Consider the following 22,143-nt stretch of genomic DNA (forward strand, 5'->3'; position numbering starts at 1 on the left):
AACCAAATTTGATTTCAGTGGAAGTTATGTCTGTTTATGTCATTATGCTACATTTGGAAGGCTACGTTACTAATCACTACTGAGCTAATAACAGATGCAAATAAATACATGTTTTATTTTGGTTTAGATGCATGAAACAGTTCTCTCAGAACAGCCCATGATAAAGAGATGAGTTGCTGTGAATTCTTACAACACACAGCAGCAGTCAGATCATTGTCCTTACAGCTCTCCTTCACTTTTCCTCACCTCTGTTTCTGCAGGGAAGGAGACTGGTGGGAGGCCCGGTCCTTGACAACAGGCGAAACTGGTTATATTCCCAGCAATTATGTGGCTCCAGTCGATTCCATCCAAGCAGAGGAGTATGTTTTCTTTTCATTGTAAAGACCCATTAGTGCTGTACTTGAAGGAGACTTGAGGAGTTTGTTTTGATTGATTGCAGTGATTTTTCAAATGACTTACATCATTTTTATTTCAATTCTCGACTGCACTGGTAAATAATTAGGTAATTAGTAACAGAAGCACAAGCTCAGTGCTTTTTCAATGTCAAAACAAAGGAAGAAAACCTAAAAGAACACAGTTCTGCTTACTTTATTTGGGTGTCAGCTAATTTCTAGCTTTAAACAAATGGGTCCCTTACTTTTCCTGAACCAAACTGTAAAAATATTTGGAGTCAACCGGTGTGCAAACTGTCCATTAAGCAGGGCAGCTTGTAACAAAAAATACATTTTGCAGGACAGGATGCATACAAAGTGTATGGCAAGCAGTATGATAAGGACATATGTACACAAAACAGTAGAGCACTGTGGCTGTGTGTGTATCCATATTATTTCCAGTTTGAGAGTTACATTGGGGTAGCTTAGATGTCTGAGCGGGTACTGTATAGCAGTGCTGCAAAGCATGACTGGGGGGATCTGTATGTTATCTGAATAAGCTCTGTAGAATGCCTTGGATTCTACTCTGGAGCTACTGTAGTCTGTACTTTAGGCTATGTTTGCTATAGTTCATTGACATTATTCTAATAACTAGGATATAAGTATTCCAACTGTCATCTGAAGTGCCTCTGACTTGGTTGACTGTGAAACGAAAAAAAAAACCCAAAACTTAAAACCCTGATTAGTTGCTGCAGGAAGGAAAAAGGTACTGAAAAGCCTTACAGAACCACGACAAAGTGGTTGCCTCTGGTCCTTCTACTGAGTTTTCATAGCTGTACTGCAAAAAAAATGTTGGATACTAATAAATCACTATGTAAATCAAATATGTATTTTAGAACAATATCTGTAAAAACACTGCTCTTCAGCAGCAAAGCATTTTTCTCCCTTCTTCCTTGTCTCTTCCTTTTCTCCCAAGTCTTGCCCACTGTTTGCTAAAAGTTGACCTTTGTGGTAAGACATCAAATAAGCATTCCCCGCCTCTACTGATAACAGGCTTAATACAAGTGCTAGTGTACAACATATATAACATCTACTCCACAGATCTGTCATATTACCTTCCCACCACAATCAAATGGCTGCAGTAAGAGGATAGTGGTTGAATATACTTGAGTAACCATATTTTCCACAAATAATCTACCATGTCTGAGCTCTGTGACACTGTCAAGTAATCCTATATAGCATTTTCTTACTATTTCTGATGTTTTCCCCAAGGTGGTACTTTGGCAAACTTGGCCGAAAAGATGCTGAGAGGCAGCTGTTGTCATTTGGAAACCCAAGAGGTACCTTCCTTATCAGGGAAAGCGAAACTACCAAAGGTATGCTGGCCAAAGCTATTCTGACTACTAATCAGTAGGTATAAGAGAAAAATTATGGTAAGTTTGTAAAATACTGTGTTCAGGGATACCAAGGTAGAGAAAAGTGTCATCTTGCATATACGTGTGCCAAGGAATTAGATGTCTGGACATCCCAGGTTTCAGAGTGTTCGAAGCAGAAAACAACCCAAGTGCAACCCATGCCTCACTCAGCCCATGGTATCTGCAGTACAAGTTAGGCACAGGCAGGGTGCTCTGCTCTGCTGTCATGCTCAGAGCGCTGTACTGTCTGAACGATTGTGCTGAGATACTACTATTACAATGGAGTTGGAGGAGTCAGGCCCTTCAGAGCAGCGCCTGTGGGCTCCTGGTGTCCATATTAGGGTCCAGACAGGGCCAGCTGGCTTACTGTGAATACATACTGAGAATCTGCAGTTTAGTTTGGTGAAAATTGCTGTTTGCTTCAGAACAAGCAGAATGTCTGACTCTTCTTGACTATAAAGTGTAAGATAGACTTGCAGGGAGGGAGGTGCTGTTTATTATTTTGGGAAGACAGTTAGGAGAGTTTTTTGGTCTTTCCTCTTTAGGAAGGATCCTTGGAAAAAAATAGCCATTTTAAATTCATAGATTAACAGTGAGAAAACTTGAAAATATTTCCAATGAATATATTCTGGAAATATTTAATTGCATACATTCTGTTGAAATGAAGTGGAAGGATGTATTCTCCTCCTCCCCTCTAAAAATATTGCAGGAGCTCCATCTTTCTTGCTTTTTCATTTTGTTAATGAGACCTATCAATTTCTTCAAAGCTTCATCTTCACAGAAACGTCTCTCTAACTCATATGACCATTGGGGAGAAAACATGCAACTAAATGGAAACAAATCTGACCATTTCTTAATTGACCAACAATGTGAAACCATAGCTGGGGAAGCATAAGTCACTAGAATTCATTCCATGGAAATTCTGAAGTCTAATGATGGTCTATATGATTAAAGCACTGACTTTTCAGTGCTTTGAGCAGAGTACACTGTCAGCTAGAGTTGGCATCCAAAGTGGTTGGAGTCCTGGCTGGTAAAAGGACTTAAGGAAGAGAAGCACCACTTCCCACTTCTGTCCATCTCACCTATCTTCAGATGCTGTATTCTATCATCTAAAATTTTATGTTTTAGAATTTTTGACCCCTGCAGTCACTGAACTCTTCCTTCATTGTATTTAATTCTGAAGATTGGTTATCATGCAAAATCAGAATCGACGTGCTGTTGTTTCAGATGGTTAATTTCCCATCCTGTCACTCAGCAGCTTCTCCATACCTAAGCTAGCAGCAAAGCATTTCTCACCAGGATCAAGACATGCTCTAACTTGCTCTCTTTTTTGCAAATAGCCTCCACCTGCTCAGTTTGTCCAACTGTTGTTGTTATGCATATGAGGAGCAGGACTTCATTCCACTCTATACGGAGTTTGAAAAGTCGCTAACACAGGCATGCTTAAAAACACCCACTACACTATTTCTCTAAACCATGCTATCAGTCGAGTCTATTTTGACCTTTTTTGTACAGTGGTAGGAGAGATGTTTTGCAGGAGCATTTACTTAGTTAAGTGAGGTTTTTTCTAGGGCTTCTTTGGAGAAACAAAAAGTTTTGGGGAAATGGAGTAATCCATCATGGATGTGCTTATAACAACAAGCTTAATTTCTCTGCTCTTGAACCTGAGGCTTTCTACATCTTCAGGCTAAGTTGGCACCAAAGCCAATGGAAAAAAGAACATGCATGCTTTTTGTCAAAAGTGCCCATTTCCTTTCTCATCCTTGTGGTGTCTCTGGAAATACATTGTTAGAGGAAAATAGAAAAACCTTGTTGTTCATGAGAGAGAAAACAGTCAGCTGAGAAAACTGATTGGTGCATTCTCCTGTAAGTCTCAAAATGCTTTACTCTAGCTAGTCATCTTGGGCTTGAGGCAGGAATTGCTTTGTGACCTAGAGTTGTCCCCTTTGCTTTAAATAATAACACTAATAAAATTAATCAAGCTTGTGTTAAATGTATCCAAGTAGATGACTTCAGCCTGAGTTTAACTTCCCATGGTCATGCTTGCCTTTTACCATACTTCCAAAATAAATCAGTCAGATTTGGCTTTTTATTTTTGCAAAGCCTGACTACCCAGGTATTTCGTCAGCTCTTACATTAGTCTGTATAATCCTTCACCTGGTTTCAATCTGCACCTTTCAATGCTGTTTGTTTTTAGGTTTGTTTTTTTAAAAATTCATTAATATGATGTACTGCCGTGTGGTATTTCTATCCAAATTTATATTATGTGTATCCCTTATATTTGAATTTATCAGCAGATAATAATGAATAGTCTAAATAATGAACAGTCTAAATAAATGAATAATGAAATGAATCTTGGTTCTTGTTTTTGTCCAGATTTGAACTAAATTTCCAGTCCTGCAACTTGATCTGAGGTTGGTGGGGTTCCACAGGGGGCCACCCACGCAGATCTGATTGCAGAACTGGAGCCAAAGATTGTTTACATTTTCCTAAAGAATCTGAGATACTGATCAGATAGGCAGGGAATGTGACTAAAGAAAATACAGCTGCTCTTAGTGGATCAAAACTCACAAATGCAGAGTTGGAGAACTCTGCCTGGAAAACTTTGGAAGCAGGACAACAGTGTACAGCCATCAGTGTTGGTACAAAGCATGTACAAGATTTGCCTGCAAATCCCCCAAAAGCTCCTAGTTTAGAGAAATGTACTTACTTAGTGGGAGACTTTCCTCAGAAAAATAACCTGAACAATTTTTTTCTACACTTAAAAATAAGAAGCCTTTCACTTCTTTCGGGGTATCTCCCATTCATGTAAAATAGAATTGTGTGTAAATGCTGGCTCTTTTCCTCCTATTTAGAGGATAAATAACAGGGAATTTGAGAACTCCTTGGAGTTTAGGGGTGGAGGAGTTTTGTTTGCTGCAGCTCCACTCAGTGGCAAGCTATTTACCAGTGTGATCTGTTGCAGTTTAGTATGGTCAGAGAAATTTCAGAATTCCATAAAATTCTTGCTGGGGAGAATCCAGGAATGACATTCTATATCAAGAATTTCAGCTGTGTAACTGTGGAGGTGGTTTAAACCATTTTATTTAGATGGAGGTGCTTCTGGAAGATGTGAATGTCAGGTGTGTCGAAAAGTACAGGTAGAGTTTGGATAAGCAGCAGCCAGGGCTGTTTGCTTTCAGACCTGTAGGAAATTATCCCACCTTCCAGGCAATCCAAAATTATCTGATGTTGGTTGTCCTTTCCTGTTCTTAGCTGAAATGTTTGCCAGTGAAAGCAGTCCAGTCTCCAGAAGGGGGGCCTTCCTGAGATCTCTACAGTTGCTTCCAGTATTTTCTTTTAATGTCTGCATTACCTTTGAGTAAACAAGATATCCTTCTGAGCCATGAGCGAAGATACCTTCCCTGCTGCCTTTGAAACGACCAAGCTTTTGCTCAGAAAACTGCATTATGCTGTAAAATGTGATTTCACCTTTGAAAATGTAGAGAACCAACATGTGGGTGTCACTGTATCTGGAATAGGATTCTGCTTCAAATTAAGACACCTGACTGCGCAGGTCCCTGTGAAAGTGTGCAGGCTCCCTTTACAGTCAGTGGAGAGCTGAGGCTCACTTCAGTTGCCCACGATTGAAGACACCTAGTGTTCAAACCTGAATCGCACCGTCAATGTGTACAGTACCATTATAGTCAGTGGAAACGAGGTTGGAATTAAGTTGCGTTAACAGCACCAGATATTTGTGTTTGGGCCTCTGCACCAAGCACATAGCACACCTACCACTACACCTAAAACCTAAATCCAGCCCCTGAACTGAGTTTCCATTGCGTAGGCATGAGCATTTAGAGCCATTTGAAATGCCTGAAGGTATCCAAGGCATCCACATGGATTGGACAAATTCGACACCTGTGGGAAAACTGCTGCCCTGTGAAGAGGCCAGGCAGGATGTCTCACATGGTGTCCCATTTGGCATCTCACATGGCACTTAAGCTCTGTGTTTGGGCATCTGAATCCCACCAGTAATATCTAAAGTTCCTCCATGGATTTGGAAAGGGAAATGTGCAGTTCTTGCAGATCTTCTGATGCATGATGTCAGTGTAGTAGGGCTTTCTCATCCAAAGATTGTGACATACAAAGTTGGTTAATTTGGTTGTTTAATGCTTGTAAAGCAGTTTGGGATCCGTCTGGGTAACAACACTACATAGATATGAAGTTATTATCTCCACTGGCTCCCATGAAAATCTTGACATTTACCACCCACTGGCATTTACCTAAAGTACAGTATTTGCAGTGTAACCTGACACTTAGAGTGGGAAAAGTAAATTTAACGACCTGAAGCAGTAAATGTTAAGATGTGAGTTTTCATTTACCCAAAAGTCCTGATTTCTTTCTAGAAAAGTATGAAAGAGGTATGGCACGAACACCCTCAGATTTCTGTGATACTTGCTTTAATTACGTTGGATTCACTTGTTCTTTCTCAAGGTAGAATAGGCATTTTTTAAAGCAAATTCTCTTTTATTTTATAGTAAACGACTGGCAAACCAAAATCTTTAGCTGTCTAAAAGGTGTTTATGATTTTTTATTCCTCTTTCTCTTGGAACAGGTGCCTATTCCCTGTCTATTCGTGACTGGGATGATATGAAAGGAGATCATGTCAAACATTATAAAATTCGTAAACTTGACAATGGTGGCTATTATATCACAACTCGGGCGCAGTTTGAAACTCTTCAGCAGCTGGTTCAGCATTATTCAGGTAACTTTTCAGAAAAATACCTGACACTCTTGAGTGCTTTAAAACAAAAGTGTTTGCTTCTGTGCTCTCATATGTATAAGATGTCCTGAAGAGTCATTTGAGCTATGTCTCTTGCTTGTTGTAGTGCATTATCACTTTCCCATTATAGTTATAAATGGCTTTAAGTGCGATTCATAGTGCACAGCAGCAGAGCTTTTTAAAGGTAGCAGACTACTCAGGTAAAGGTTTTGCCTGCTCTGCCTTTTCTAAGAAAACAGAATTACTGAATTTGACTTCCACATCTCAAAGCATGAATTCCCTGTGCATAAGCGAGTGCTGATATGTACCCTTTTGCAGCGTAGTATTGCTAATAAAGCATTTACAGAATTACATTGTGGCATTCAGTCACTTAAGACAACAGCAGAAATGTTTCCATATATTACTTGACTCAAATTTTCCTATTGAATTTGTGTTCAATGTGCAAAGTATTAACATTTAAATTATCAGCAGTCTCATTTTAAAAATAAATATGACAAAGTGGGCATTTCTTTGTATATATTGTTTGTCTCCCACTCACACTCACCTCTATTTTTTTTAATTCCTGTGATTAAAAAGTGGTGTGCACAATTCAACCAGAAGTGCATCCTGCTGTCATTGGGAATTGGTATACAATAACCTAGGACTTAAAAGCCCCCAAAATCTCTGCACAAGTTCACTGGTTATTACACAGAAGACTGCCATACTTCTCAACAGTTCATTTTTAAAACAGAGTATGGATTTTTAAATTATTATTCTTTATTATTTTGTCTTTACTTTAGCTTTTCATCATATTAACAGGTGACCCCAAATGCTTGCTGCTCAAAAACTTTTCATAAATTTTGCTTGGGAAATCAACTCCTTTGTGGGGTGTTTTTTCTCTATCCTTTGTATTCTGTCTGCTGTATTCTTATGCTGCTCATAATAGACATCTGGCTGTCTTCTCCGCCCAATTTCTGATGGGTGTGTGCTGCCTGGGAGAATTTCTAGCTGTTTCTGGTGACTCGACATTAAACTAAGCTAAATGATATACAGAAACTCACATCTAAAGATGTTAATTTTCATCTCCACTATACCAGCTTTTTTGGTATATATCAACTTTCAATATATATCAATCTGTGGTCAAATTATTTGGGTCATGTATTTTCCATGCACAGATGCAGAGACAAATCGGGTCTGGAAGCAGTCAGTTCTGTGCAACACAGGGGCATGATTAGTAGGATCCAGGTAGCTCAGGAGAGCATGGTACTGACCAACTCCAGAGGTTTCACTTGCAGCCTCCCAGGCCCAGGTGAACATAGTAGCCCTCGTTCCATGCCCAGCCCTAGCTGACTCCAAGCATAAACAGTGCCTCTAACTCCCCTGCGCAGGGTTCTGGATTTTCAGAGCTGTATCAGCTCTATCACAGCACCTTGTGGGTGCCTAGATCTACTTTGTGGAGTGCAGCTCAGAGATGCCCAAATGACTCTGCAGAGATCAACGTGGTTCCTTGGTGTCCACTGCAGAGAGCATAGGTCAGTGCCTTCACAGCAGGACAGGTATGCTCTGCAGCCCACCTTTCAGGCCTCATCCCCTAATTGTCCAGGCTCGAGGACCCCTCCTGTCCAGGCAGCTGGATACCAGGATATCCAGGCAGACAGTGTACAATCTGGTCTCATGTAAGCAGTCCTGAGTCAGGACTCAGAAGTACAAAGTGTATCTAGACACAGTCCAGGTATCCCTGCACTGCACTCCTATTGCACTGCGGAGTACCCTTATTAATCAGACTTTCATGGATGAGATTTCCAGACCAAAAGTACTGAGATCCCCAGGGTGTGCTGATATCAGACTGAAGTCCAGTAGCAGCATATCTGAAGCTGCAGCACCAGTCACCCACTCCCTAGCAGTAGAAGACCTTTCAAGAAAAAGCATTGCTCTTGCATGTGCAGTCTGGTCTTATTGGAGCACAAGCATGCCAAGTTTCTGTTTCAGTTAAAGGAAGCAAGGAGATCTTAAAAACTCCTAGGTCCTTTCTGCAACTATCCAAACACATAAGGAGGTTTTCCAGATATTACCTGTATTTTGAGTCCCTATCCTAATGTTCCCATTGGAAGTATCTTGAAATGAGACATGCTAACTAGTCAGTTCATCTTCCCAGCTTTGTGGTCTTTGTTGTCTTGCTACAGGAGGCACAACAAGGTCCATGTCAAGGTGTCTATAGGGACTTTCCCACTGTGCCACGGCATTTGTGCTGAGGAGGTAGAGCTTGGTGTTGCAAGAACTTTGATGCTTTCCTACCTTGTGATGCTGAAACAAACTTTTCAACTGCCCAGAAAGAAATCTTACACAGGAGAATGAAAATTATATTTGAGTCTCAAATACAGTAGCAGTTCTCCTCTTTGTCCTGCTCTGCTGCATCTGTTTTAAAGTACAAATTGCTCTGCTAGCTTTATGATCCAGTCTGCCTTGTGCAGCACAGCATACTCTACAGCAGTAGATATATAGCACTGGTTTTACTCCTGCTAGAATATCTTGTGACTTCTGTCACAGTTCAGTCTTCTGTGAAGCTTTAGAAGGGATAAGTATAGTGAATTTGCCCTAATGGTGCAGGACTGGCTGCATACACTAAAAAAGATTTGCACTGTAAAGAACGTGAGAAAAAGTTTTTCACAGAATACCTAGAAAAAATTGTGCAAAAAAAGGTCTGCCAAATTTTCGTTGGTGTGATTTTCAGAAAAACTGAATCTTCGCTGTGGTACTTTGACTCAGTTTAGAAGCACTCCAGTTTGTGGATTACTGATAATTTTTGAGCAGTTATACTGTACTATACTATACCAGTTACCTAGGAAGTTGCCTTAAAGCAGTACTGTGGGAGAAGGAAAATCCTGAGTCCACATGAGAAACCATTGATGGTCACCTTCAGTTTAAGGCTGTGGAAGCAGAAACTAAAATATTTCTTGTTCTGTCTCAAATGAATATGTTTCAGTGTTCAATTTCTAATCTTCCAGGATGCTTTGTGGTATGCAACTAACAGCTGTTGTGAGTAGCATTGTTTTTATGCTTACTGTTTTTGTTTCATGTCACACTTTTATTTCTTTCCTCTCCTTTGCTGTTGGCTTCACTTCTGGCTCCATCAGAGAGAGCTGCAGGTCTTTGCTGCCGCTTAGTAGTCCCCTGTCATAAAGGAATGCCAAGGCTTACTGATCTGTCTGTCAAAACCAAAGATGTCTGGGAAATTCCACGAGAATCCCTACAGTTGATCAAGAGACTGGGAAATGGGCAGTTTGGGGAAGTATGGATGGGTATGGAGTAAAATAATTATTTTAAAATAGTGCTCTGTGTGGGGATTACAAGATGGAAGGTGAAAGGGTAGGACATTCTCACCCCCACAAAAAAAAAAAAAAAGGTGCAAAGCTCAAATTATTAGGAAAAATGCCTTGGGAATCATGTCTCTGACTCTGAAATTCTTTCATCTTCAACTTTCACAGTAATTGATGGCAAAGGAAAACTGAAATTTCATGTTCCTTTGGAAGGTTTCAATTTTGACAAATTACTACAGTCTTAATAATAAATCAAGGCTCACATAGTAGTCTGTTAATTATATCAAGGAGCCTTTTCCTGCAAACTAGCAAAAAAAGTCCCTACCTTCAGTATCCAAAAATCAGTGTTTGCAAGTGAACATTAATGCGACACTGAAAGACAAGTCACCTTCCATCTTTGTCAATGCATGCATTATTTTGGATTATAAGTGTGTTTTTTTTATTAATTTCCTCTCCTATAGAGAAAGCTGATGGTTTGTGTTTTAACTTAACTGTGATTGCTACGAATAATACCCCACAAACTGTTGGATTGGCTAAAGATGCATGGGAAGTTGCACGTGATTCATTATTTCTGGAACAGAAGCTTGGTCAGGGCTGTTTCGCTGAAGTGTGGCGTGGTAAGGCAGAGAATATATTTTGCTTTGGATGGATCTTTTAAGGCCCTCTTGACAGAAATAAGCATTTCAAATAGAAATCTAAAAGCTAAAAGATCAGAATGGTATGAAATGTTAGTGTATATCACCTAATGCAGTCAGACCTAAATACAGTAATCTGTGTGGAAACTTCCTTTTAATTTGCACTCACTGGTATGAGGGGCTAGTGCTTTAAACTTCATTAATTGCAATGGGTTTATTTAGGTGACTACACAATAGCTAAATATTAAAGTAGGAGTGATACTAATCTCATAAAGCAGAGTGGCTAACCAGAAATTAATATCAAGCAGACATTTTTCTTTTCTCGTATGTTTTAGCATTGATGGGGTCAGACCCTGAAAATGCTTCCATCCCCTCCCCCAGTTTAAAAAATGATGGCAAGTATCAGCAAGCTAATATTGTCAAGCTAGCTTTCCCATGCATCCGCTTCATGAATTCTGTTTTGAAATTTGTGTATGTGGCAAAACCCTGTAACTTGATATAGAGGCCAGGGACAATAGAGTCAAGACTTGCCCAGCCCAGCTGAACCCACTCTTTGAAGTCCAGGAATACGGACATTTTCCAAATCCACTGACATTGTTTTCTGCACACTTGCCTGATTTTCTTACTGCTCCCTTCTGCATGAGCATCCTTCTTTAAATGACTGTAAAACAATAACAATTAAAAGATATATAAATCTTAGTATAGTCTTAGCATTGAAACACAACGTACTGGTCATTTAATGAGAGGTATACTCATTTTTTACACCAAATTACATTCTATATAGCCTCTTTAAAATGACTGATTAAAAAAAAAGAAACACTATAGGTAGTTTCTTCACTTGAGGGTCATTTGGTGACCGATTTGGTAATTCTTTTTGCTGCAATGACACAAAAGAATGTAAAACCAAAATAACCATTGGGCTGTCCAGGGTTCTTGCAGCTATTTTCCATTGCAAGGCTACAGCAAGAAACATACCAGCAAGTCTATGAAGTTTATAGAGTGCAGTTGGCCTGTTGCAAAGAAAATTGCCTATGATATTCTCTGTTAGCATCCCAAGATAACTGCAATTTCACCTTCTCGTTCTCCATCTTGAATGCATGTGAGAGATTTAAGCTGATGTTAATTCTTAGTGGTCAGCTTTGTGCGCCACAGATCTTAAACTGTTACAATAAGCTAAATTAGCAAATGCAATTCAAAAAAATCTCAGCTGTGAGAAATAAAGTATCAAGTATCTGTCAGAAATATATAAGGTATTATTATAGTTGTTGCATTATTTCTTAAAGTAATATGTAGTAGAAATATTTTAACAGCCATGAAGCATTACCAAATTAGAATAGATAATACATTAAAAATGAATAAAAAATGCATCAAGTAATAACTAACTACCAACAGGAGGAGTTCAGAAGGAGGTCTCTACTAATGAAGGTTAACTAGTTTTTCAAAGACAGATAAAAATACTAAAGCACAACAAGAAAATTTTACAATTTTAACAGCAATTTGGGTGAGAAGATGAAATAACCTTTGCACTTGATTTTCCTTTTTTAACTGGAGAAATTCACAAAAGTGTTTTTAAAAAGTAGAATTACCAAAAACATTTCACGGTAATAGAATGAGTCTTGGGTTTTTTATTATAGCCAAGCAAATAGATAATACACAATTAATCTGGTTAACACACCAAGTAAAATCCTAGTTTATTAATGTCAGTGACAAAAGCCCTGGTGTCTGTGAGACTAGGTTTTCATTCCAGGTTTATATAATTTGTGGTAATTTTGCAAAGTGACCATGCCTGAAGGTACTCTGTGGTTCTGTTTCTCAGTGGCCCCATATGAAACATACTCTCTTTTACCCATTAGAGAAGGCTTTGGCCAGTCTGCTTAAAATCAGAAAGTGAAGCTGTATCCTTCCTGGCTTACACATTAGTGCCAGTGAAGTGAAATCCTGTTTCAGCTCTGATTTGAAGGACTAAGAGCTGAAGAGTCAGCCTCAGGTACCCTGAGCTAGCAGTAGCTCAGGACATTATTCCACCACTGAGAGAGGTCACAGCACCTGGCACCGAGCTGGCAGAAGAAAGACAAGGCTTAGTGGAAACCAAAATTGTACAGCCCACTTTTAGCTAATATATATCTCAGGCCATCCTTAAACAACATAGGACGTTGCTGCATGAATTGCCCTGGAAGTGAAGGAGAACATACCCAGTGGCTCCCAGCCACTTCTCTGTCCTTGACCAGGCAAGATGTCAGCTGGGAATTGACTCTTTACACAAAAGCAATCCAATTTGGTTGTGCTCTGGCAGGTTGCAAAAAGTTCATGAGCAAGTTATTTTGGCTTAGCCAGTTCCTGCACAACAACTGAGCAGTGGTAACTGTCTGTTATCGTGCTCTTAAGAAGTTCTGAATAGGCTTATTTTACATGTTACCACTTTCATTGACATCCTTAGTTACAGAAACTAGATTTAAGTCTGAGTCTTCGTTTACTTTGTAGGCCTTCTGCAAACCTCACGCTCACGTGCAGAGGAGTAAATTTCACCCAGTGCAATTAATTCCTGAAGCCATTCAGGATTGTTCTCCTGCCTTATTAAATAGCAGTTCCCTATAAATAGATCACGTTCTATATGAAATTCTTGAGATCCAAGTTAAAAGAATTCCACAGCCACACTTTCACAGTCAGTGCTCTCTATAGAGAGCCAATGGAGAGTGTAGACTGCTTGTTTCTGCATTAAAAATGATTTCTTAGTTATTTTTAAAGTAACTTTTTAAAAAACAGGCATTTGCCATTGCTTCTGTTGCATTTGGCACCCTATTACTGTAGGACTGTGGTTGTGAATTTATCAGTAAAGATAGTCAAGAATTTTTCTGAACAACCATAGTTCCGTACATGCCTATCAACTCCAAAATGCTCTGTGAAGACATACCAGTTTGAGAAGTTTTCATCGGGTTTTCTGCCAGCTCACTTAGCAAACTGCGGGGGATCCTGCACATCCCGGGTTGATGGTTTCATCCTTCCCTACTGACTCCTGGTAGTTCAGGGGTCCCATTCAAATCTGCTTCAACCCCATGGGCAGGGGACAACTGGAAAGCCCTAGGGAAGTGATATTTCCACCCATTTTCATTTTCTTTTCTTTCCCTTCCCACCCACCCCACTCCCGAGAAACCTGTTGACATAGGTAGGTGTTTATTTCTTCCTTTCCTGTCCTTCCTCTCCCCCTTGCAAATACCCAAGTGAAGCCACACCGCTTGTGGGAAGCTCCGAGTCAGCGTTGCCCAGCTCTCTCCGGGTCCTCATGCAGGCTGTCAGGGTCCAGAGCAGGTGCCTGTGCTTCCCTGCTGGTGCCCCGGGGCTCTGCACCCCAGCACTGCCGGCCTCTGCGGCCGCCGGGCCCTTGCACTCCTGGGCTGCACCGGCCACACAGACAATCCCTCAGGAGCAGGTCTGCAAGTTTCCAGTAGCAGAGCAGTATGCTTGGCTGCATTGCCCCAGAGCAAGGTATTCCAGAAAACTTGGTAAATCATGGCTGAAAAGTGATGCAACTTGTTCGTGTCCTTGCTAACCACAAGTAAATAACAAAGTGAAGTGGACAAGAACCACCTAATTTTCAATCAGCAGCTGCTGGGCTTCTGGGGGTGAGGAAGGAAGGGGAAAAGACACATTTCATTTTGGAATCATGCCGGTGTTTCTAAAATGAAATCAGTTCAGAATTTGTTTCTGGGGGAATTTTTCGTAGAATGTTTTTTGCTCTGATTCAGAACAAAAAATGTTAAAATGGCCTGCAAACTGAAAGTTCTGGGTTTAACCAGTTCTGTTATCCATATCTGTAACTGGAGCTGTGTTGTTTGTCAGTAGGAATTACTTGTCACCAGGGAAATACGTGAAGATGGATTTTAACAGTATGTACTTGGTCCTACATTTCTTACTCAGAGAAGGTTTCCATGGACATCAGTGGAAGCGTTGTCTGAGTAAGGCAAGGGAGATTGTGCCCCAATGCCAATGGGAGTATTATTTTTCAGTAAAATAGAAAAAGACTAAATTATGAGGGAGAGGTGGGAGGAATATAAATGATAAGGCAAAATGTGAAAACGCTTAAAAAAAAAAAAAAGCAGTAGTAAGCGTTCTTGCTAGTTTACTCTTCGGTTACATTAGGTGTTGGTCAGAAAAGGAGCAGAAGATGTTTAACCTAACTAAATATCTGTGCTTGTAGGTACATGGAATGGAAATACTAAAGTGGCCATCAAGACTCTGAAGCCTGGCACTATGTCTCCAGAATCGTTCTTAGAAGAAGCCCAAATCATGAAGAAGCTAAAACATGACAAACTGGTCCAACTTTATGCTGTGGTATCTGAAGAACCCATCTATATTGTCACAGAGTACATGAGTAAAGGTGAAGCCAGAGCTGCTACCCTTGAGAGCAATATTTTTTTTTGTCAAAGCTATTTGTGGATACAGAGGGAGATGCAGTAGGATGCAAGAACAGTGTGTATAAGGAAGGAGAGAGAGAATAGGAAACTAAATTCACTTCTGGCTTCAGAAGAGTTATGAATTCAGCTCTGAACTGGGCCCCAAAAACTAAAATCCCCTAAATGTACACATAACAGAAAATTTGTGCCAGGTAGGGGGAGGGAGAATTTGGTACAGCTTAAGTGTTTCCAACTTTATCAGCATCTAAACTTCCCTTACAACTGGAGATTTGCATTTTCTAGGTTTGAGTCATATTACATAATGCTTCCTGAGATCCTAACTTTTCCTGGCACTGGCGTCTTCTTTCAATATTTACTTCTCAGCCTAAGATTTTGCTTTCAAAAGGAAGTCTGAGTTCTAAGGCATACACCTCACTCTCAGATCAGAGCTTAATTTTAAGTCTACCCCATTTATCATTTTAATAAACAATTTGCATATATGGTTTTCTTCTCTTTCCCCTTGCCTCTCCTCGCCTTGCCTCACCTCGCCTCGCCTCCCCTTCCCTCCCCTTCCCTCCCCTCCCCTCCCCTTCCTTTCCCTTCCCTCCCCTTCCTTTCCCTTCCTTTCCCTTCCTTTCCCTTCCTTTCCCTTCCTTTCCCTTCCCTTCCCTTCCCTTCCCTTCCCTTCCCTTCCCTTCCCTTCCCTTCCCTTCCCTTCCCTTCCCTTCCCCCTTCCCCCTTCCCCCTTCCCCCTTCCCCCTTCCCCCTTCCCCCTTCCCCCTTCCCCCTTCCCCCTTCCCCCTTCCCCCTTCCCCCTTCTCCCTTCTCCCTTCTCCCTTCTCCCTTCTCTTTTACTTTAAGCTACTTAACTGGTTACAATGTAGTAAAATGAGAAAAGAAAAAAACTTTTAGCTCCATCAGATCTCCAGCAGGGGTGCTGAGAGTAGAGCAAAAAATCTACTTGTTTTGGAAAAGCAAATGAACCAAATAGGAAACATAAGTTCTCACAGGGTAGTTTCGTTGTACGTTGGAGGATACACTCTAAAATCCTGAGTACATTTTTTCAGTCTATTTGGAGTTGATTTTTATTTTCCTGGGAGGTGCCTGCCCACCTCCCTCCTCAGAGGCATCCAAGCACTGACTAACTCACACTTTAATCATATGTCTCAGTGTCAAGCATGTGCTTTTTCCCCTTAAAAAAAGACTTCTCAAAATCTTTCTGAAATACATGGTTTGTTTTGGCTTAGTTTACTAGTTTTTACTGTACCATTTTGCATCTTTGGTTCTGAGCTTGAGGCTGAGGATTTATCAGGGGAAAAATGCCTAATCATCTGTCTTTTCCCCTTATTTATTAAACCATTTGGCTGGCCTTATTTAAAGGGGACTGCTCCACTTCTGTGTTTAAATACACGCTAAGTATGAGGTTGGAAATAGAGCTATAGCATCCTAAGCTCTTTTAAAAGCTACAGGGAACTTCCTTGCTTTCCCTTACACAGGGAAGCTGTGTGCATACTGCTTTTGCTAAAACCACTTTTGTCTGACCTACACTTTGTCTTCTTCAGTTTTGCATAGCGGTCTTCTAAAACTACCACTTCACACTATGATTAGTTGCATGTTACCTAAAGAAGAATAACTACTAATTTCTATCTCCTAAGGAAAATTAGCCTTTATTAATGCTAGCCCCTTTGGGCTTATTGGGCTCCGGGCTGACCTTTCCTTTGGAGTAGGTTGAGCTGGGATCTGACTTTTTCCATAACTTGTGTGGCTTGGAACCGAGCTGATGCTTTTCAGTTAGCTGACGCCTTTAGAGAGCAGCGCTATGTACTTTAAAAGAGCACTGGCGCACATAGAATAAGTTAAGAAAGATCAGCTTTCTTAGTAATAGTCAGGAAAATTAAAAACAACTTTGTTTCTTTTCTCTGCAACTTCCTTTGGACTAGTGACATACTCTTCTGCAAGCCAACCTTAAAGCAGAGCAAAACAATGTATAATAGGAGAATTTGAAAATATTGCTCTTTCTTTGAAGCTGTTCACTTGGACTCAAAACATTTCTGTCTTTAATATTGCATATAAGGCTGCATATCCATCCTGATGAATAGTCATTATTTCCCTAACATTTCTCTATTATTTCAACTTTGCATTTACAGGGAGTTTGCTAGATTTCTTGAAAGATGGAGAAGGAAGAGCTTTGAAGTTACCGAATTTAGTGGACATGGCAGCCCAGGTCTGTTTTCAGAGTACTGAGCATTTAGGTATATGTGTTTCATAGCCCATTTATGTACCAGTTTGTTTTAAAATGCACTGATTGTGTTTCATGCTTCTAACAGGTGGCTGCAGGAATGGCTTACATTGAGCGAATGAATTATATACACAGAGATCTGCGATCTGCAAACATTCTGGTGGGGAATGGCCTAATATGCAAGATTGCTGATTTTGGATTAGCAAGACTAATTGAAGACAACGAATATACAGCAAGACAAGGTAGATACTACAGCAGGCATAGCATGGAGTGTCATTTTTCTTATGAGGAAGAGTGGAAAATTGTTTTGAAAAAATCTCTGTCATATGCTTTGCAGTTGCCTTCAGTAAATCCTGAACTCATGTTTAACTGCTAGCCCAGAACTTTACTGGTCAATGCACATCCTAAATAAGAGACTTTATTTGGTTGTCTTTGTTTCATTTTGGTCAGTTTTTAAAGGAAATATGATAACTGTGAGCCCAGGTGAGTTAAGTGACACTGAAGACAAGATCCTTATGGTGCCATAACAACAGCAACACTTTACTTACCACCTTAGAAACCTGAACAGGGAACCCAAAAAAGTCTATGCCACTATAAGCTATTTATTGTTAGTGTGTCTTCTAATATTTACTGAACTGCTGTGCTACTCTTTTTTTTTCAAACTGGTCAAAACAATCTGTTCAAGACTTCTGCCTTTATTCAATACAGCTGTCTCTCTGAGAACAGTCTTTTCTTTGGGAACTTAAAATGTTACTGTAATAGCAAAGCCATTTGCCAGTGCCACACAAACTGCTGGGCACAACCAACCACTGATATGCTATAAAAATATATCAAAGAGTATTAGAACTTTTTTTAAAAGCATGTGTTTGTTCAGATTGAGCCATACACAAGCTCTTTGTAGTTAGTCGTTCTTTACAAGTCATGCTTAGTTGTCAGATGTTGATCCAAGTTTGCAAAGTTACAGTTTTGTTCTCTCTCTGTTGGCAGTACAGTAGTAGTGCTTGCTCAATATGTGTCAGTAAATACCGCTCCGTCCCTTTTCAGTTTCAAAGCCAGTGAGTGTCTTATTAAACCATGTTGTATGTCATCAGATGAGGTCAGTTAAGTACTCCCTAGCCCACATTTACTCCTTCCTATTGCAAACTTTTTCTCTTAACCAAAAGTCCCTGTTTTAGCATGGATTTTGTCATTAATTCTTAGGAAAGAGCTAACTTCTTTCTGTAACTTTCAAGTGTTGACAGAATGAGTCAGAGAGTTTCCAGAATGCCTTATATTTCCCTGGGAGCAGAAGCTCTCATGCCATTTGCACCACTCTTAATTGCTGTCTGCAGTACCTAGTCACAAAGATGTGGAGCACAGGCGACATCCATGCTAACGGTCACCTACTGTGTGTTTGGACGGGAAGGCCTGATTATTTTGTGAGGGCCCTTAAAGAACCTGTTATAGATACTAATGCAGAGAGTTAACCGATATTGATTTGAGCCTGAGGGTGCGAATTGTTCCTTGCTTGCAAAAACAGTCTTGTGTCATTGCTCTCCAGAGCAATAACAGTGTCTGCAAGCTGCGGTAGACAGAAAGCTGCTTGCCTTGCCTTCTCTTTTGTAAAACAAGAAGAGTAATACATGAAAAAAAGGCAGCCAGATCCAGTCTGTAAAATGGCTTTGAAACAGTGTTCTATATTATCTCCATTTTTGTCTGTTTTACTGCCATGTTTTTTATTCCCTTTGGAAACCATTCAGTGTATAGTTTGACATGACTAATTATTTGTTTTAAAAGACAATTATGTAACCTACTCCTGGCCAGATCTCTTCCACCTCATGATCCCTAGGAAATCCTTTGATGCCCTGTTTGCTTCCTGGTTAAAATCTCCCAGAATAGTTTTGCCCTCTTTACATGTTAGAAATCCTTGAAACCTGGCCTGCTTGATGTGGAGAAGCTTCGTTTTTATAAGACAATAAAAATTACTGGGTTTTGGATGGGAAAACCTTGAGCTGCAAAAATGTGGAATGCTGGGACTGGCGGGGGAGAGGGAGCATAGACGTGGATATTGCCTGCCCTTCTTCCACTATGGAAATCGCTTGTATTGTGGAAAAAGAGTCTGGCTGGGAAAGGAGGAGTGGTTTGGCCTTGAACCTGCGTGGCTGGTGGTAGGAGACCTGAATCCTGTTTTCTCTGGTGTGATCTGATTGTGCAAGTTTGGAGAAGTCACCCATCTTTCCTGTACTGCAGAGGGATGGGTAATACGTCTTCCTCTTACTGAGGTCAGACTAAAGTCCTGCAGGGCTAGAGAATGCCTTAAAGCAGGGGCCCAGAGGGTTGCAACTGTGTGAACATCTCTAGTGGCATCATTCTGTCCATGGACTGATGGATGGGTTTTGTAGAAAGATTTTCCTACTTTTACTAATGTTTTTTTGACCCTTTCTTAACCTGTTGCTTGTTTGTTTTTGTTTTTTTAACCAAAAAGCATAATTTCGCTTTACATTTCATTGCAATTAACCTGGCTTCCAGCTGGACACCCTAGTTAGTACCTTTAACTTACTGAGGAAGAAAAATGGCTTCTCTTATTCCACTGGAATCTTTCTCTAAGTGGAATTCAATCCCGTTTTGTTTTGTTTAGCCTCAGTTTTGAGCAGTGCTTGGTGGAGACCACAGTATCAGAAGGAAACGGTTGCCTCTGCTTGTTTCCCATGACCTATTGCTTCAGCCTCCAAGGGGATGCATCTGGGGATTGCTCTGTTTATCTAGCTGACTACTGCCTTGGTGGGAATTTTGACACAGGAACAGAACCTGGCCAGCGGAGGGAAGGGGGGCAGGGAGCGCTGCCTCCCCACAGCTCCTCGGGGAGCAAAGACATGTTCTGCCATACAAGATGTGAAGGGTAAAGCCTTGGGTCCCTCTCTCCTCCGCAGTCCTCCGTCTCACGGCTAAAGCGGGTTGGTACAGAGCTTGTTGTTGGAGCAGAGCAGAGGTGGTTTTCTCCAGCCTTGCTCCGTCTCCTGCTCCCTTCCCCCACTGTCACTTTTGTCTCCATTTAAATATTTTGAAAGGAAACAGATGGGGATGCTTTGAGCCCCAGTGGGTTAGAGTGCAGGATTCCTGAACCTGTGCGGGTATTACTCAGCCTGGTGGTAACATTTTACTGACTGGTTTATTTTCTTTTTGGTTTGAACAAAGGAGGCCTGACTACTCCTGATTTATGAGAGGTAAATGAAAAGTGGTTCGTTGTCTGCAGTGCCATTTCTCAGCAATTGTCAGGAAGGAAAGAGATGGTCACACCACTAATGATTTAAAGTGTGTAACTAGTAGCTATATACTGCCATTAAATAATACAAAAAAAAAGTTCTTGGCTTGTAATGAGCATTTGGTTCCTCTAGTTTTAGAGGAAGTGAGTAATCAAAGGGGAAAAACATGCCTACTAAAATGACACCCATATTAAAGGCTACAGTGGTGGGCTGTATTGCAGCCTGCACCATCAGGGCTTGGCTCTTTTGACAGTTGCTGTTGCATCATCTTTTCCCCTTGCACAGTGTTGGGCGTCAGCCTTGTCTCCTTCCCTCAGTGAGGATGCTTGTGTCCGCCTCGCAAGGCAAGCCTTAAAACTCCTGCTCTTCTCCAGGGCAGAGAGAAGCTTCCCGTCACCTCCGACACAAGATTTCCCATGCAGTTTTGTTACCCTTGTGCTGATGGGATTCAGAGCTATGCAGCATTTTGGCCAAGCACATGGCATTTTTGCAGAGAGCGCTGAGTGCCCCACAGAGTTGCTGGGGAAGAGTTGTTACTATTCTAAGCAGTAGCAGCTGATACAAATTTAAAAATGCGTTTACAGAAAAAGAGCAGAGTTATTTTCCAGGCTGTGTTTCTACTGCATACACTGGCAGCACTTGCAGTAATGCTACTCCAGCACACGTGAAACAATAAGGATCTTTCTGATGCCTTCCAGACAAATCAGAGCTATTTCGGGAGCTCTGGTACGTGTTTGTAAACTTTCAGATCATTTTTGCCTCCTTAACAGTTAGAATCATCTCCTTCCTGCCCTGCTCAAAACCAAATGATGCTTCTTTTTTTTTTTTCCTAGAAATGAGCGGGGATTTTTTTTTCTCCCACCATGCTCTTGCCAGTCCTTTTGTAGGGACTTGGCTGCCGGTTCGGCAGCTAATCAGGTCGCTGTTGTTTGCTACGAACTGTGCTGCAGGCTGTAGCATCCAGGGCTTTGTCCTTGCTCTTTGCCTGCCATTCCCGGGGCCCGCAGTGGAGCGGACAGGCCGAACGACTCTTATTTCTCAACAGCAAGCCCCTGGGGTCCTGGATCACTGATACACTCCTGCGGCAATGCCATCTGCTCTGCAAAAAGGGAGTGTGACCAGGTCAAGAGGAAGCACAAGGGGAAGAGGGGCTGCGTTCAGACCTGCCATACCACCCCTCATTTCCCCGCTTCCCGGGGCGGGAGCAGCCTGCCAAGCCTGGTCCTGATCTCTGATGTTTTGCCAGGCTTGGAATTTCATGTTAGTTCTCACAACACAAAAAAATGTAATTGCGCAGTCCCTCCCACACAGCACTCATCATCGCCTGCCACGACTGACTCGTTTCCTGTTACAAGCCTGTTTCAGCGTTTAGCTTCTACCTTTTGCGACTTTCCTTTTTAAGCCCCAGCAATTCAGTGCTGAACTACATTCTCCGGTCGCTGACCTGAGAGCTCCCGTGGTATATGGGTCTTAGGGCTTGGGGTGTTCAGCTGGGACTGGTTTTAAGGTGCAAAAGGTAGCAACTTCGTAGCATTTCCTGAAATGGCATCGTTAGCAAGCTGGCACCGGCGCTAGGGCATGGATTTCAGAGGTTTCAGCTTGGAAGGGATTTAGATTTGAAAAACAAAGTTCTGAGGGATTTTCCCTAGCATCCGAAGAATCCATGCAGAGAGTTGTACGTCAAGGTCACTCACTTATCCCAGCCCCCTCTGCTCTTTATCATTGCGCAACCTTGTTGGAGCCAAGGAAGACTTAAAGCAGGGGCACTGACTGATTTTCCCAGAGAAAT

General features: G+C 41.2%; 1 protein-coding gene across 8 annotated transcripts in view; it reads left to right on the plus strand.

Moving 5' to 3' along the window:
- Positions 1-22,143, plus strand: part of FYN (FYN proto-oncogene, Src family tyrosine kinase) — a 138,621-nt gene that overhangs the window by 102,053 nt on the left and 14,425 nt on the right. For 5 of the 8 annotated variants that reach the window (XM_067293835.1, XM_067293834.1, XM_067293837.1 and 2 more), the window contains 8 exons: positions 261-359; positions 1,644-1,747; positions 6,384-6,533; positions 9,665-9,829; positions 10,309-10,464; positions 14,678-14,857; positions 17,021-17,097; positions 17,201-17,354. In XM_067293835.1, coding sequence (XP_067149936.1) covers positions 261-359; positions 1,644-1,747; positions 6,384-6,533; positions 9,665-9,829; positions 10,309-10,464; positions 14,678-14,857; positions 17,021-17,097; positions 17,201-17,354 — 1,085 coding nt within the window. The remainder of the gene's footprint in view (positions 1-260; positions 360-1,643; positions 1,748-6,383; positions 6,534-9,664; positions 9,830-10,308; positions 10,465-14,677; positions 14,858-17,020; positions 17,098-17,200; positions 17,355-22,143) is intronic. The other 3 variants (XM_067293838.1, XM_067293840.1, XM_067293841.1) reach the window with 3 other exon arrangements.

Source organism: Apteryx mantelli, chromosome 3 (assembly GCF_036417845.1).
Source record: "Apteryx mantelli isolate bAptMan1 chromosome 3, bAptMan1.hap1, whole genome shotgun sequence".
Taxonomy (NCBI): Eukaryota; Metazoa; Chordata; class Aves; order Apterygiformes; family Apterygidae; genus Apteryx; species Apteryx mantelli.